A 14,909-nucleotide genomic window follows, 5' to 3' on the forward strand; every position below is an offset into this window, starting at 1 on the left:
AATATTCTAGAAGACCATGGTGCCCCCAGACTTTTGCCCTATTTACTGATTTAATAAATGAATCAGACAATTTGATACATTTAGAAATGTTGCCGTGGTTTATTAAAGTTTGTTTTTATATTATTCTTAAAGAAGGCAAATAGTGGATCCATTTCCTAAGTACATGGAAGTATTGCTAAAATTCTTTTGTTCAGCAAAGGAAAATATAGTGCTGATTTCAAAGTTAGAAGATGAAGGGACATAGTTCTATATTGGCCTTGATAGGCCTGCTGACTGGTCTTGTCATTTTTAAATGGTATATCACACACACACACACACACACACACACACACACACACACACACACGCACAGGTTTCTAAGCTGTGTTTCAAGGACCAGTGCTGGCAAATGAGATGGTTGAAGGTGTCAAGAGATGATAAACAGATGGATACTTTTATAGCAGTGGTTACATATTTAATACACCCTTTAAAAATTCACCTTATATATCAATTTAGCCTTTATCCCTACTTCTTATAGCAACTCCTGTCTTTTTTTAGGATTTGTTTTTCTGTCATTGGAGTCACTCTTGGTGGGGGATTGTCAATCAAGGTGCATCTAAGTTGGCTGGTCATGTGTTGGCAAGTGTGTGCTGTTCCTATAATTCCACTCAAGGGGTGCAAACTTCTCAGCTCGATCAGCTCCACGCTTGAGAAGGTGATCAGATTGTCTGACTCTGTGCTTCCCCACACATGCTCACTCGGCCGGCCCTCCCATTGCAGGGTTATCCTCCCTGCTTCCAAGACACTTACTTAAAAACTTCATCTACATAGCCAGAATCGGATTTGATGGGTAATATTTAAACACTCCTGCTTCATTGTAGATGTGGATTTTGCTCCAGATAAGAATTTAAAATAAAACATGAATTATTTTAGAGAAAAAATATTTTGTATTTTTACAAGTGACATGGACCTGTAGCAAGCCTTTTGAGGACCAGTGAATGACTAATGGTTGGAAAACATCATCACAAAAATTGCCATTAACCAAAACTTCCAGGTACATTTAGAAATTAAAATTGGAATATTCTGAATGTTTTTAATATCAAGAATTCTAGTTTTGATCTGCTATGATGAATAAAAGTAAAAATAAAGAAAGATATGGCTAAATATATTAATATATATTTTGGTCACAAGGATCTAAAAGATATTCTGGGGCAAGAGCAGGTCTTCTTATCTAAAAATGCATCTTACCTATGACAGACAACAGCAGTTTTCTCTTTCCAACCAGGTATTTTATTTATATTTGGTGTTTTCCTCCATTAGCAAAACACCGAAGGTACAAGTCTCTATTAACACAAACAAGAATCAATGAAGCTGATTTTGGGGGGATGGGGGGTGGGGGAGATGAGCCAGAACCACACAACTGAACCTAGAGTTTGGGTGTTAGGTATGTAAGCGATGTCAGCCAGGCTTCCACTGGACACGCAGAGAGTGCCCCGAGTGCTGTTACCTGCCTCACCTTCAAAGAGCGAGTTATGCCTCCTTTCCGGTCTCTTCTTGTTTTGAAGTTCCTGGAGTTCCGCTTAGGAAACGAAACACCAGGAAACTGAAGACTTCCATTACGCTCACTGTTTTTTCTTACTTGATCTCCCCCCACCCAGCAAAAGGGTAATGTTTAAGTTTGGAGTGAAGTTTGGACTAATATTTTGACACCTGAAAATATCTTCAATGATTATTTCCCCCCAAATATCACTTTCAGTGAGATAGCGATAAAAGCGTGGGTCACTTATAATCCTGTGACCCAATTATTTACCCCAGGGACAGAGGGGCTTGAAGTAAAAGAGGTTTTACTTTGAAATGACATCAACACCACGCCAGTGATTATGTTTCCAATATGACCTTTATTGAGCATGTACTGCTATGACATCAATCGTTGAATTGTTGTGAACTCTGCATGTCAGCGAGGTTCTCCCATGAACAAAGTCCATTTTAAATGCACCAGTGAGGTAAACATAATTATTCATATATAGCTTTCTTAAGGCTAGGAGAGTTCTGTGTTTCACTTATTATTTTTGGCTCAGTTGGTTCTTTGCATAATACCCCTCAAGACATCCCCTCCCCCCTGAGTGCCCCCCTTCCAACAGCTTAGGAAATTGGCAAATTCCCCAGGTACATACAATATCATGCATTTGAAGCCCCCAAAGACTGAGGAGGGAGCACCCTGAGCTTGCATGCAGGTCCCTCCTATTGCACAAAGGAAAATACAATGTCTGGAGCCCCCATGGGAGAACCCGTTCTGCTTCGAAGCTGTCGATCACATGCATTGTGAAATTGTCATATGGCTTGACCTCTTGCAGCGGGGACTCCTAGCTTAGTCACTCTGGGTGACTTCCTTGACTATGGCATGGGAAGTGACTTTCTCCACCTTTTTAGTGGACACTAGTTTCTCCTCAAAGGTCTCCTCGTGCTCCTCCACCTTTTGAGTGACGGTCACCGACTTGGTGATGTATTTGGTAGCGCCATCTCCTCCCTCACTGGTAATCGTCTCCACCTTTTTGGTCACCAGGACTTTGTCCTCGCTCTTATCACCCGCTTTCTTCTCGTCAGCTGGGCTCAAGTCGAACCCGTTAGTGACTACCCCTTTCTCGTCTTCGCCCCCACGGCCCTTCTCTTTAGTTTCCTCCTCTGCCTTGCCTTCCACCTCCCCATTTATAGCTATATCTTCCTTAGTGGATTCCTTTGAGCCCGCCTCACTTGCTTCCTCCTCGCTCCCTCCCTCCTCTTCTGCCTTGCCCTTCTCCTTGGCCTGTGGCTTCTCTTCCTCTTTGGCCTCCTTCTCCACGCTCACCTTTACGGTTTTGGTGACGGTGACCACCTCCACCACGGCCTCCTTTACTGGGGAGTCCGCTTTCTTCGGCTCGGGCACTTCTTTGGGCTTCTCCTCCTTTTTCTCCACCTTCTCTTCCTTGGGTGGCTCCTTCACTTCCTTCTTTTCTTCCTTCACTTTCTTTTCTTCCTCTTTCGGCTCAGCTTTCCCAGCTCCAACTTCGACTTTTGGTTTCACCTCTTCCACGGGGGATTTGGGCGCCGGAGACTTGACTTTCTCTGGCTTTTCCACCTTGGCTTCTGGCACTAGCTCCTCTTTGGCGGCCACTTCTACACCCTTTTTCTCTGCTTTCTTTTCCTCTTTAGCGTCATCTTCCTCTCCCTCACCTTCAGCCTCGGTTTCTCCTTCTTCTTGCTCACCTTCTTCCTTTTCACTGGACCCTTCCTTTTCGGATCCTCCTTCTTCGGCTTGGTCGGATTTAGCACCCTCATCTTCTTCCTCTTCTTCCTCTTGGTCTTCCTCCTCCTCCTTTTTGCCTTCCTCCTCACCTTTGATTTCCGGTGCAGTCGCTTTCACTGGGGACTCTTTGGCAGCTACAACTTCTTCTTCGGCTTCTTGTTCCTCTTCCTTTTCTGCCTCTTCCTCCTCTCCTTTCTCTTCTTTCATGGACATCGCGCGCTCCTCTGCAATGGCGGCCAGGGCTTCTTCCATTTCTGACTTTTCATCTTCCACTTTGGTTTCCTCTATGATCTCTTCAACAAATTTGTGTTGGACCTTGAGCTTAGGAGCTTCGACCTTAGTTTTCTGAATCTTACTAGCTATTGTGACTGAGGGCTGTCGGTGTGTATACAGAGGCCCAGTGATGCTTCCAGAGAATGTGCTAAATCTGGTCTCTTCACCCTCCAGGAGTTTTCTGAGGAAACAAGCAAAGACAGGCATAACTAAAATTTCAATGGGACTTCTGAGCTCCATCATAGGGGTGTGTGTGTGTGTCAGTAGATACCTGTGAATAAAAGGAATCACCCCAATAAAAGGTTATCTTGAGCCACTGTGGCATCTGCTGTCATTTCAGGGGTCTATTGGGTCATACCCAGGGGCAGGGAGAGATTGTTTATCCAACTGCCTACTGCAGTCACTAACCACGCCCAGCCACCACTGCCAGTGCCGCAGTGCTCCATTTGATGCCATATAAAAATGTTTTAATGTACCCTTGTGACTAGACAGGCTTAGTCACCTCCTTAAACCTTTGGACTTCCAGGATATATGGGGAAATATTTTTAAAGCAAATGTAATTGCTGAAAATGTTTACAAAAATAATAAGGAGGCTCCAAAACATATCCTACATCATCTTCTAGCTTGACGTTACTATGGATATGCCAAGTTATAAATTGGTCTGTGATTATAATCACATAGCATCTCTTTAACATAATTATTCAACTTACTCTGTAATGTAATTATCTTATTGACAGTGCAAAATTGCTTTATCAAGCATCATCTTCTTACAATATAAATCAACAGAAAGGTCACATCAATTAGTAGATGTATAATCTTGCCTCTTCTCACCCCGTTTATATACATACACTCCTCTGACACATTCTAGTTATATAATTTAAACTTGTAGTCTATCATACCAAGTTTTTTTCTAAAGCTATAAAAAGAAATATGCCTATATTTCATTTGATCAGTTTGTTTCTATTCTCAACCAGAAGATGGCAATAGTAAGCTATAAAAGGGAAGCAGAGAACTAGGATGTCCCAGTGCTTGTCCTTGACATAATAATACAATTGGGAAAGCTGGAAGCACAGGATGAAATAAGGGAAACTAGAAATGCGTTTATGATTCAGATATGTGGGAAAATTTTTCGGTAAAATGCAAGAATTTAAACACCAGTACTGCCATTAAGTAGCACCCCCCCTCCCACCCCTGCAGTCCTCACACTATCTCAATGGCTGTTCATTTTTTTTAAAAGCTGTGTAAAAAGTGTCACCATCACGTTTCCAAATCTTTGGATTAGTCCATCTTTAATTAAAGAAGAAAACCAGACACCTGTCAAAGACTGCAGCCAGCTGCCAGCTTTAACTGAGCGGCTGAAGGCTCTCTGTCCCCACAGCCTCTGCAGTGCGGAAAGTCTTCCTCTGAGTCCGCAGGGAATACCATACCTGTAGGCGGCGATCTCGATATCCAGAGCCATCTTGACATTGAGGAGATCCTGGTATTCCCGCAAATGACGAGCCATTTCCCACTTTGTGCCCCGAAGCTCATTTTCCAGCTGCTGGATGGTGTCCTGAAACAGACACAGGGGGTCTTAATTAGCCACTGTCTTTACAGATCATTTGTTGTCTCTCTAGTCCCCTTCTCTCTACCCTCCTGGCACAGCACATCTCTGGAACCGTGGCCCCGTACATTAATAAAGAAATCCATTGAGTCAATCTAAGGGAACTGCAATTTTACGAGATCAAAGACGATATATCCTGAGCACCTCACGGGGAGACCTAGAATAAGATCTCCTAACAGGGAGCGAAGGTGCACAGGTTGGCCCACGCCTCTTAGATGCTATTTGCTGAAGCCTGAATTGCGCGTGCTTTGGATCACTGCTGCAAATGGCTGCCAGAATTTGTGCTAAGGGCTCTGCCTTATCAGCTTTCTGCAGCGCAAGGGCGCAGAACTAGGAACTAAGTTTTTAGCAAGAAGTGCGAACGCTTAGCCAGCTGTGACCAAAGTACGCGGGGGAGGCGGTGGACGGAGTTGGGAAGGCCGGGCACACTTTGCGGGAACTCCGCAGGGCAGGGTCTGCGGCGCGCGGGAGTACTGGCCGGCCGCCACCAGGGTGCGCGGCGGAGAGGACTGCGGGGCGCGCGCGGGAGGGTCGGGGACGCGCGGCGCTGGCGCTGGCGCAGTCTGGCCACGCAGTCGCCGTTTCCTACCTGGTAGCTGCTCAGGTCGTGGTTGTGGCGCTCCTCGATGTCGCTGAGCTGCCTCTCCAGTGACTCCTTGGTGCCACGCACCGATTCGAGCTCGATGCTCTTGGACTGGAGCTGACGGCGGTACTCGGCGATCTCTTCCTTGGCCGAGCGGATGGCCTCCTTGTTTTGCTCGGCCGCCTCGGTGAGCTTCGCGTAGCGGCACTTGAACCATTCTTCCGCCTGGTGCATGTTCTGGTCCGAGTGGCATTCGAGCTGGGAGCGGATCTCTTTTAGCGCCGACGAGATGTCCGTCTTCAGGTAGTCTTTGCGCTCCACGGTGATGTGCGACCCCTGGATCTGGGCCAGCAGGTCGGACACCTCCTCCTCGTGGTTGCTGCGTAGGAAGGCGACCTCGTCCTGCAACGACTGCACCTTCTTGTCCAGCTCTACCTTGACCAGCGACGACTCCTCGATGTCTTTGCGCAGGGCGCGGATGGCGGCCTCCGTGTCGTCGCGCAGCCGCGCCTCCTCTTCGAAGCGCTCCTTCAGCCGGTGGATGTCCTCCTCCAGGTGGTCCGAGTCCAGCTGCACCTGCGCCTTCTCGTGGTTCACCATCTCCAGGGTGGCCCGCAGCTCGCGGATCTCCTGGTCGTACGCGTCGCCCAGCTGGGCGTGCGAGGCTTGCTTCTGCCGCAGCGCCTGGATCTCGGCCTCGATCTCCTTGTTCTGCTGTTCGAGGTAGTGCACCTTCTCGATGTAGCCGGCAAAGCGGTCGTTGAGCCCCTGCAGCTGCTCCTTCTCATTGGAGCGGGCCAGCTTGAAGTCGCCGCTGGGTCCCGAGCCGCCGTTGAGCAGGGACGAGGACTGGCTGAAGTCGAGGCTGCTCTCGGCCGAGCTGAGCAGGGCGGAGCTGTAGGCGAGGCGCGGGGCGAGAGCGCTGCGCTTGTACGAGGAGGACACGGTGCTGGGAGAGCCGCGGGACCATGACTGAGAACGGAAGCCACTGGACGGGGAGCCGCTCACGCGGCTGAAGCTGGAGCGGGTCTCGGTGACCCGCCGGTAGGCGGACGGGTTGCCCAGCGAGTCCAACGAGTAGCTCATCCTGGAGGCCTTTGGGGTGTGTGGCTGTCACAGCGCTCTACCGGCCCCGCCGCAGCCCCTTTATAGCCGCGGCGCCTGGTCCCGGGCCAGGGCCCCGCCCCGTGGAGGCGGCGGCCGAGGGGGCGGAGACTGCCGGCACTCCGGGATAGGGGGTGGGGGTGGGGGCCCAAGGCTTCGCAGTGATTCAGCTCCTGCGGCCCGTGGGCCCGCGGCCCCGCGGACCCCAGACTCCGCCGCCGGGGCCCCCTTTCAGTCCTGCATCACGTGTGGCCCCGCAGCCCCTCTCTGCCGGTGCCCCTGCACCTTCAGACAGCCTTTTTCCACTCTAGAAGTGAATGCCCACCAACGCCCTTTCTTTGTCTGGTCGGTCGGTCAGGCCGTACTTCTCCGGACCCCCTAGTCTCCTGATTTTCTCTTCATTTCCTCTGCAGTGGCACTCTCTTACACTTTCTCCACTACTTTTTTCTTTCTGTCCCCATCTTCTGTGCTCAATTATCTATCTCCCCCACACCCCTCCCCCCCCAGCTGGTAGGCGCTTCTTCCATCCCACTTGTAATCTTTCTCAGATCCACTCACCCTGTCTGTCCCTCAGTCCCTTCTCCTAGACCCTTTATCTTCATACCTGTTTCTGCTCCCCTTCTTCTGGGATCCCCTCCCCCTTCAGTCCTTCTAATCCCTTCCCCCAACTCTCCCCGCCCCCAGGCTTCCTTCCCTTCCCCCAGTGCGGGCGGCTGGAGTGGAGCGCTAAGGAGTTGGGCCTAGAGAGGAGGGGGAGGGCGGGGGCTAAGGAATGGAAAGCCGGAAAGCTTGGGGAAGAGGACAAAGAAGGTAGCTGGGGGTAGTTATTTGTATTAAAGGTGGGATCCGGGGTTACGTTCTGCTTAACGTTTGGGGGACTCCCGAAGCTTCCGCTGGGGCAGAAGGTAAGGGACGCGGTGGCGCCGGCAGCACCAAGGACAGCGCCCTGGCCGGCAAGCCGGCAGATTCGGCTGCCCCCCGGGGCTTGTCATCCTGCTTTGTCTGCTGGGTAGTGGGATATCCTCTGTTTCCCTTTAGTCACTTTTCAAGCCTGTTTGTAGTAAAGTTTGTGTTTGCAGGAGTCACGCTGGGACAGCAGTCAGAGTTCTCCGCAATGCAGAGTTGGCTCGGTGAAGAGAGTGCAGGTTCTGAAAACAGCCGAAACTCATTACAATCAACAGAAATAATGTGCTTATAGCCCAATTTGAATTTTCTCATATGTTATGAATCCAGGGAATCAAACATACAGGATCTGATATTTAAAGGTTAAATATTCCTCGGAAAAGCTAACTTGAAGTCTGCCGGGACCCTAGATACAGAGGCATAAGTTGGAACACTGATAATTGCCTTGTTCTCATTCATCTCAGCATTGCCTATATTTAATGCAGTGGTTGGAGCGGTGTCTGAATTCATTAAAAAGTTGCCCAAAAGACATCGCAAGGCAAGCTTGGCCCAAACCAGATAGTTTCCCTCCTTCTTATATGCAATATATTCTCTCATTGAGATCCGAAGGACTGACCTGGAATCAGGGATTACTATCTTTAAACATATTTGTTTAAACAAAGCATTTATACAGACTTCCTGCTCTCCAGTTTATTTTGGATTGTGCTTTGAGAGTAATTCAGGCTAAAAAAAAGTTCAGGACACTGCAAGGAAAAGTCAAGGACAGAATGCCGGACTGACTTCTGAAATGCTGTGGCCCAGAAGCAGCCACTGCGGATGAAAAGTAGGCTGTCACTTAAATAACTTCTTTTCACAGCATGCTTTCTACAGTCACCATCTTAACTAACCGATTAGTGAGTCCTTTCAGAAGCCCTGCATTTCTGGTGAGAGGCTTTTCTGGCATTTTAAGACAGAAGGGGTTAATTTAGGGAGTGAATTTTGGTCCCTGAGCATGAAATTGCAGCATTGCAGGGTGTGTGGGCGAAGGGAGGATGTTTCCATTTGCCGAGTTACCTTCCAGGGAAGGGGAGCCCACGTCTCCAACTGTAGGCAGAGACAGCTGATAGTGAGGGGACTGATGGATGAATATGGTGGAGAAACAGGACTTTCTGATTTCCGATGAATGAATAAAGGAAGAGAGAAAGAAAAGACCTGTCCTTCAGTAAAGAGCTGCTTATTGTTGGATTCTGCGTAACATCCCCTAGTTAGGGCCAGATACTGATCATGCACCGAGGAACTATTTGCAAAAAGAAAACAAGTTACTATATCTTAGTTATGACGATGAGCTGCTTTTATTGAAACATAGAAAACCCTTGTCAGTTTCTTGTTGCACACGCACAGAAAGTCTGCAATGAGAACACATGGTCCGCCGGCAGGCTTCTGCTAAGGGTTTTTCCTTCAGGGCTTTGAAAATGATGAGTATGATTCTGCAGTGAGACATTTACAAGGAGACACATGTTCTAACTTCATCATGAGCCTGTTTTGCCTTGTATCTACACTAGCTCAGAAACTGGTGAGCTTCCAGTTGGTTACAGAAGAGGTAAGCATTGCGTACAAATAAAATAATGACCCCCTGCAAAGCCTAAACCATTTGCCTATAGCTTAAAATTGCACTTCCATGTCCTGAAGTATTATTGCTTAGTCTGGGTACCATGGAACGATGCAGAGAACATAGAACTGTCACCTTACTAAGGAGAAAAAGTTCCAATGGCTTAAAACATGTTTATTCCACATGTAGCAAAATATTTTATCTTGTGGCAGGCTCACTTAGCTCTTTCCCTGAAGGTGACTTGAAGGTTATCATCATCCGTGATCTTAGTCTGAAAAGTTTTTTAGATATAAAAATATATAACAGATGTTTTCTCTTTTTGTCTCATGTTTCTAAAGAACATTCACTACATTATTATTTTTTTCATAGAAAGGAATGAAAGTTTTTGCATTTTTTACCCCCAAAAAGTATGGCTACAGAAAAAATAACAAGAGAAGAAATAAGCCTGAGGATTTATCTTCATTTACAATGCGGCACTGATGGAGTTCAGGTTGGTTATGATACGTTTGCAATTTAATGTCAACATGGGTGTTATACCATATAATATTTAGATATAAGATATTTTTAATGAAATAATTTCTCAATTGGTGTTTTTACAAGCTAGAGTCTGTTCTGCATTACATTATAGAAATACCTGGCATACTCCATTCTTTGTGGTCTTTCAGTAGATAAAGTGCAAGTGTAAAATTTATAGTTTAGATAGAGCTATTCTGAGTCTCCTTAGGGCTTTATATGTAATAATGAGAGAATTCCTTTGCATGAGGAGTTTATTTATTTGGTCAAGATTGAAAAAGAAAGAACTGGGCATTTTTTCTCCTCTTTCACCTATTTCCTCCCATTTCTACTTTTTTTCTTTTTAAATCATTTTATTGGATGGGTGGGGGTTTGTGCCCATTTCTACTTTTAAAGAATGCCATTTCCCCCTTCAGATTCATACAGATGTGAGGAAAATGGGAAGTAGGCACTGGGAAGGGAGGAAGACACTGTGAGAGGACGGGAGTGTCATATGGGCGGAATGCGTCTATCCAAGGTCCTCTCTCCTCTCTTCTGGCCTCTGTGATGTCTTGAATCTGATCCTCTTGCCAATACCTGATTCTAGAACTCTTGGTGAATAACCTTGTGTACGGTTTCTTCTGCTAATTATTTAAGGCACGGTGAGTGCAGGAAACTGGGAGCTGTCTCCCGCAGAGCGGGCATGGAAGGGGAAGCAAACTTCCTTCTGCTTATGCTTTGGAAGGGCAACTGTTAGAAGCAGTTTTAGACCTATTGTCTTTTTGGTTTCAGATGTTAAAAGGAAAATAAAAATATCCTCAGGGGAGAAAGGCTGTTTCTGGTCAGAAAAACTGGGGTGTGAGTTTCCCTACTGTCTTTAATTAAAATGATTCCACTCGAATTATGGTGTCCTTTCTCAGACATTAAGCCACCAGAATTGGACTTGTTTCTCTTGTTAAATATTTTACTAAATAAATATTGCCTTATTTTTATATCCATTGTTGTTTTTACAAAAAGTCAAGTATTTAGAAAATTTAAAACATTCATCTTAAATTTGTCCTAAATAGAAAATCAGTTTTGAAATTCAGTATGTGGAGATGTCATAGTTTGTGGGGAAGACTTTCACTTTTAGCTTTAACATTGCTTGTAGATCCCCCCTCCCCTCACTTTTTTTGTGCTGTGTAATGCCTTTACCCGACCACTGTGAATCAGTTCTGTGAAAGCCAGAGGGAGAAGACAGAATTAATAAACAGAACAAAATTAATATATCCCTGTTAAAAGTGATTCTAAAAATAAAGTTCAGTGGATATATATGAAAACATTACTCCTGTATGAATTTTCAGCATACTTTTAATTGGACATGATGGCTTTCGTAACAAAGCCGCCGATCTTGATCGTATTCACTCGGATTTTTAAAACACTGCATTGCACATTCCTATGCATCAGTACGGCCATGTTATATTCATAGTGTATTTGATCGCAAGCTTACCAAGACCTGACTTAGCAAGGGACACAATTCTCTAATCAGAAACTCTCAATTAAAATGAGCTTTATAAAACAAGAGCAGATCAATGATCTATTAACTTTGGACCAAATTTCGGAAGGTAAGATGAAAGAGTGAAGGAAGATAATCTACCTTGTAATCAAATCTCATTGCCCCATGGTCGGATTTGTTTTTCATAATCTTGACACTTCTGAAAAGCAGTATTCTTTCAGAATACTTCTCTAAAAGTGGGTTATTTTCAGAGCTGCCTCTTGTCATGTACACAAGCAAGAACATGATGTAGTTTAAAAGATTCCACTTACATTTTTCTTCAAAATTACTATGTGCTTAGTGTAGAGTTTTGAAAAGGTAAAGGAACAGTTAATGAAGTGTTCGGTCTTTTTCTTTGAAATTTAAATGTAGATGAGATCTTGCTCTTTGCATACTATCATGTCCTGCTTTGTTTAAGAAATAATCTGAATATGTCCTTTGAGATCTTTAGAGGAAGAAAGGTGTTTTTTGTGCTATAAATTATGTGTATTAAAAATAAATTTCACAAGTCCTTTACATCAAGAATGCCAAATTAATAAATACAGTGAATCAAGACAATCTAATTGGATTCAGTATTAATTCCTGTCTCCTCCTTTTCTGTTTTGTCTCCTTCTCTCTTTTGCTGATTGAGAAGATGTTCATGGTGACGTTGAGATAGGTGGTTGGTCCAGCTGTGGTGACGTGTAATCCTGCCTAGCTTGGTCCAGCAATGTCTCCCTTTGCACTTAGCAGTATTTTGAATCACAGGGCCATCGTCACCATCGTCATCATCAGAAAACTCCATCACTGTCATCATGTGAACATGTTTACATACGGACAATGGTTTATGTTAAAGAAGGTAAAACAAGACAAAGTAAAAATAAAACAAAAGCCTATTAACTTGCCAGGCCTGAATACCAGGGATAGGCAGCGTAGTGCACACACATTGCTTCCATTTTACAGCTGGCCAAACGAATTAAGGGTTTTGTTCAAGGTCTTCATGCGTAAGTGATGAAATCAGGACCCGATTTGGACAACCCACATCTGGACAACAGTACTAGCAGTAAAAATAAAACTCTTAAAAAAAATAAAACTCTTTGAATAATGTATTAAATATGGTCTGGATAAACATGGAAAAAATAAAAGAAGGCAGACATTGATCACATCAGGAACTGTAAGTAGTATTTGTTGAGTGCGTACTATGGGCTAAGACTTTTCTGGTTTATCTAATTTAAGCATCGTAACAACCTATGCAGTGCATACTGTCATTATTATCAGCTGAAGGAGAGTCAATTGATGCATAAAGCACTCAATCACTGCCGTGCAGTCAATGCAGACGCAGTGAACCTTTATGGGTTTCCGAGTCTGTAACTGTTTATGGGAGTAGAAAGCCTAGTCTTTCTCCAGAGGAGCTGCTGGTGGTTTTGAACTGTCAACCATGCAGATCGCGGCCCAATGGGTAACCACGATGCCATCAGGGATTAAAGAGTAGCAACATACCCCACAGTTATAAAATAATGGGACTGGCTTCTTCAGAGACTTGTAGTAATACAGTCTTTCACCAGATGGCAGTATGCACTAAAGTGGGATATCTTGTTCCCACTAATGCCCAGAGGCAGAAAAGATAGGTGGGCACTACATACTTACTGCACAAAAGGACTAAAAGGTAATTGCCCAATAGTTATGTCTTGTTAAAGAATTCAATACTTACACTATGCATTCTTCTGTGTTAGTATTTTCTCAGACGAATGTTGTTTTTGCGACTTTGTTACTACAGCACTAAAAAATAAACATTTTAAATGACTTTATCTTTGTCCATTTTTATCCTAAATTAATTTTCTATGTAACTTGCAGGGCAACTAATTCATTCATTCTAATCCCCGATTTCTGTCATATCCTTAATCATTTATGTATGGTTTTATATGGTACCCATTTATCATGAATATTTGCGTGCACTTTGGTTTAGTTTTTACAAGCTTTTAATGTGTATAACACACTTAATATAATACAACTTATTTAATGATATAGCTATGATTTATAAGCAGTTAAATTGAAAAGAAATTCTTTCAATGATTATGCATTTATAATTTTTTGTAGATGTCAAACTCTTAACTAAGTCTACTTTGAGAAATTCAGTAATAAGCATTTGACTCTTGGCAGAAGAAATAGCTTGGCCCACAGTCTTCATCAGTGCAGGTTTGCAATGGGATGTCTGGCATGGACACAGCTTTTAAAATCTATTAAAACAGCGAAGAGGCAGCAATAAATACTTTTAAGTGAAATCTTTTGATCAGCTACTTGATATACTAAAATCAGGGTCATGTGACTGTATTTATGTAAGCTGCTTGGTGACAAGTCGGTCTTCATCCATTTTTGTTATTTATGGAATAAAATGTTCTGACTCACCCTTATTTTCATTTGTGTAACATTGCTTTCGCTTTGCCTCTGAGAGGGTCAAGGAGCACAGTCGTTTCCCATATTTCCTGAACAAAAGTTGACCTTGAAGTAGCACGTAGCCTCTCTTATTCTTCACGGCAGTGCTTAGCCTCTGGATCTGGATTACATCAAAGTATTAGGAGCTGAATACCTAATGATGAAAACCCTCGCTTAGACACTGACTCATCTCGTGTGATCTACTTTGTTTTCTTCTGCTTCCTGGGAGTGTTCATGATCCCTTCTCTCTGGCATGCTCAATGTACTCAGGAAACTTGAAGTGCCCTTGGCAGCTTGGGAGCACGAGAAACAGCTGTGCCTTCTTGAACAAGGGCATGCTCGTACCCAGGTCCAGCCGTTAGGTGTTTATTGGAGTTGTGGGAGCCACTGGCTTCTGTCATGCGTGGCAGTTTCATTTAGACTCTCATGATCCGGTCCTAGGAAACATCCACTAACCCAACCCTTTCCATCTCTTCCAGGTATTAATTCTTTCTCTGGGTCTCTAGAACCCGTTGTCTGTAGCCTAGTTAGGGACTACTACCTATTGGTCATTTACAGTCTCAAGACTGACTAATGGCAGACATTGTAGAAAAGACAGATATCCTAAGCATATTTTCCCAGCCCACAATGTATGTAGATAGTGAGTGCCTGAGATATAATAGTTGAGTGGATGGATAAAGTTCCCCTATAACTTAATTCCACAAGCTTGGAGTCTCTTCAGTATCAGACACTGTGCTGGGCATTGAGGGAACCGATGAAAGATATCATTTCAGCGTGAGTGAGTGCAATCTAATGGAAGGTCTACTCTAGGCGAGTGAAGACATCATTGGCACAGCGCTGATGAATGCTTTGCTAGAGATAGAAAAGTGTATCACGAGTGTGCAGAGGAGGGCCAGCTGAATGAATTGGTGACAAGGGTGGAAGAGCTTATGGGAGAACTTTCATGAGCAGGAGGCACCTGAGGTGTGCACTGAGATCTAAGTAGGACTTTCCTGAGTGAGGAATGTGTGCAAACATTGGAAGGAGGGCTAGCACTTTGCGGTCAAAGAACAAACAGCAGTGTCACATAGCGCAGGGTACAGAGGGAAGCACGCAGTCTTGATTAGAGAGAAAGGCACGCATGCCCCGTGGGGAAGAGAAGGGTCCTGTAGACTT

General features: G+C 44.7%; 1 protein-coding gene across 1 annotated transcript; it reads right to left on the reverse strand.

Moving 5' to 3' along the window:
• Positions 1 to 2,146: 2,146 nt before the first annotated feature.
• On the reverse strand, positions 2,147 to 6,828 carry NEFM (neurofilament medium chain). The gene is made up of 3 exons (XM_075556497.1): positions 5,728 to 6,828; positions 4,963 to 5,087; positions 2,147 to 3,716 (listed from the first exon to the last, which is right to left on the reverse strand). Exons 1-3 carry the CDS (start codon positions 6,805 to 6,807, stop codon positions 2,348 to 2,350), a joined length of 2,574 nt encoding a protein of 857 aa, XP_075412612.1. The 5' UTR covers positions 6,808 to 6,828; the 3' UTR covers positions 2,147 to 2,347.
• Positions 6,829 to 14,909: the final 8,081 nt, after the last annotated feature.

This window comes from Tenrec ecaudatus, chromosome 8, assembly GCF_050624435.1.
Source record: "Tenrec ecaudatus isolate mTenEca1 chromosome 8, mTenEca1.hap1, whole genome shotgun sequence".
Taxonomy (NCBI): domain Eukaryota; kingdom Metazoa; phylum Chordata; class Mammalia; order Afrosoricida; family Tenrecidae; genus Tenrec; species Tenrec ecaudatus.

Bases quoted from the DNA above. Each gene is read 5' to 3' on its own strand.
- NEFM (XM_075556497.1), bottom strand. From the start codon at position 6,807: ATGAGCTACTCGTTGGACTCGCTGGGCAACCCGTCCGCCTACCGGCGG. The intron at 5,088-5,727 runs GTAGGAAACGGC...TGTCTGTTTCAG, and splicing joins ACGACCTGAGCAGCTACCAG to GACACCATCCAGCAGCTGGA. The intron at 3,717-4,962 runs GTATGGTATTCC...TTGTTTCCTCAG, and splicing joins ATCGAGATCGCCGCCTACAG to AAAACTCCTGGAGGGTGAAG.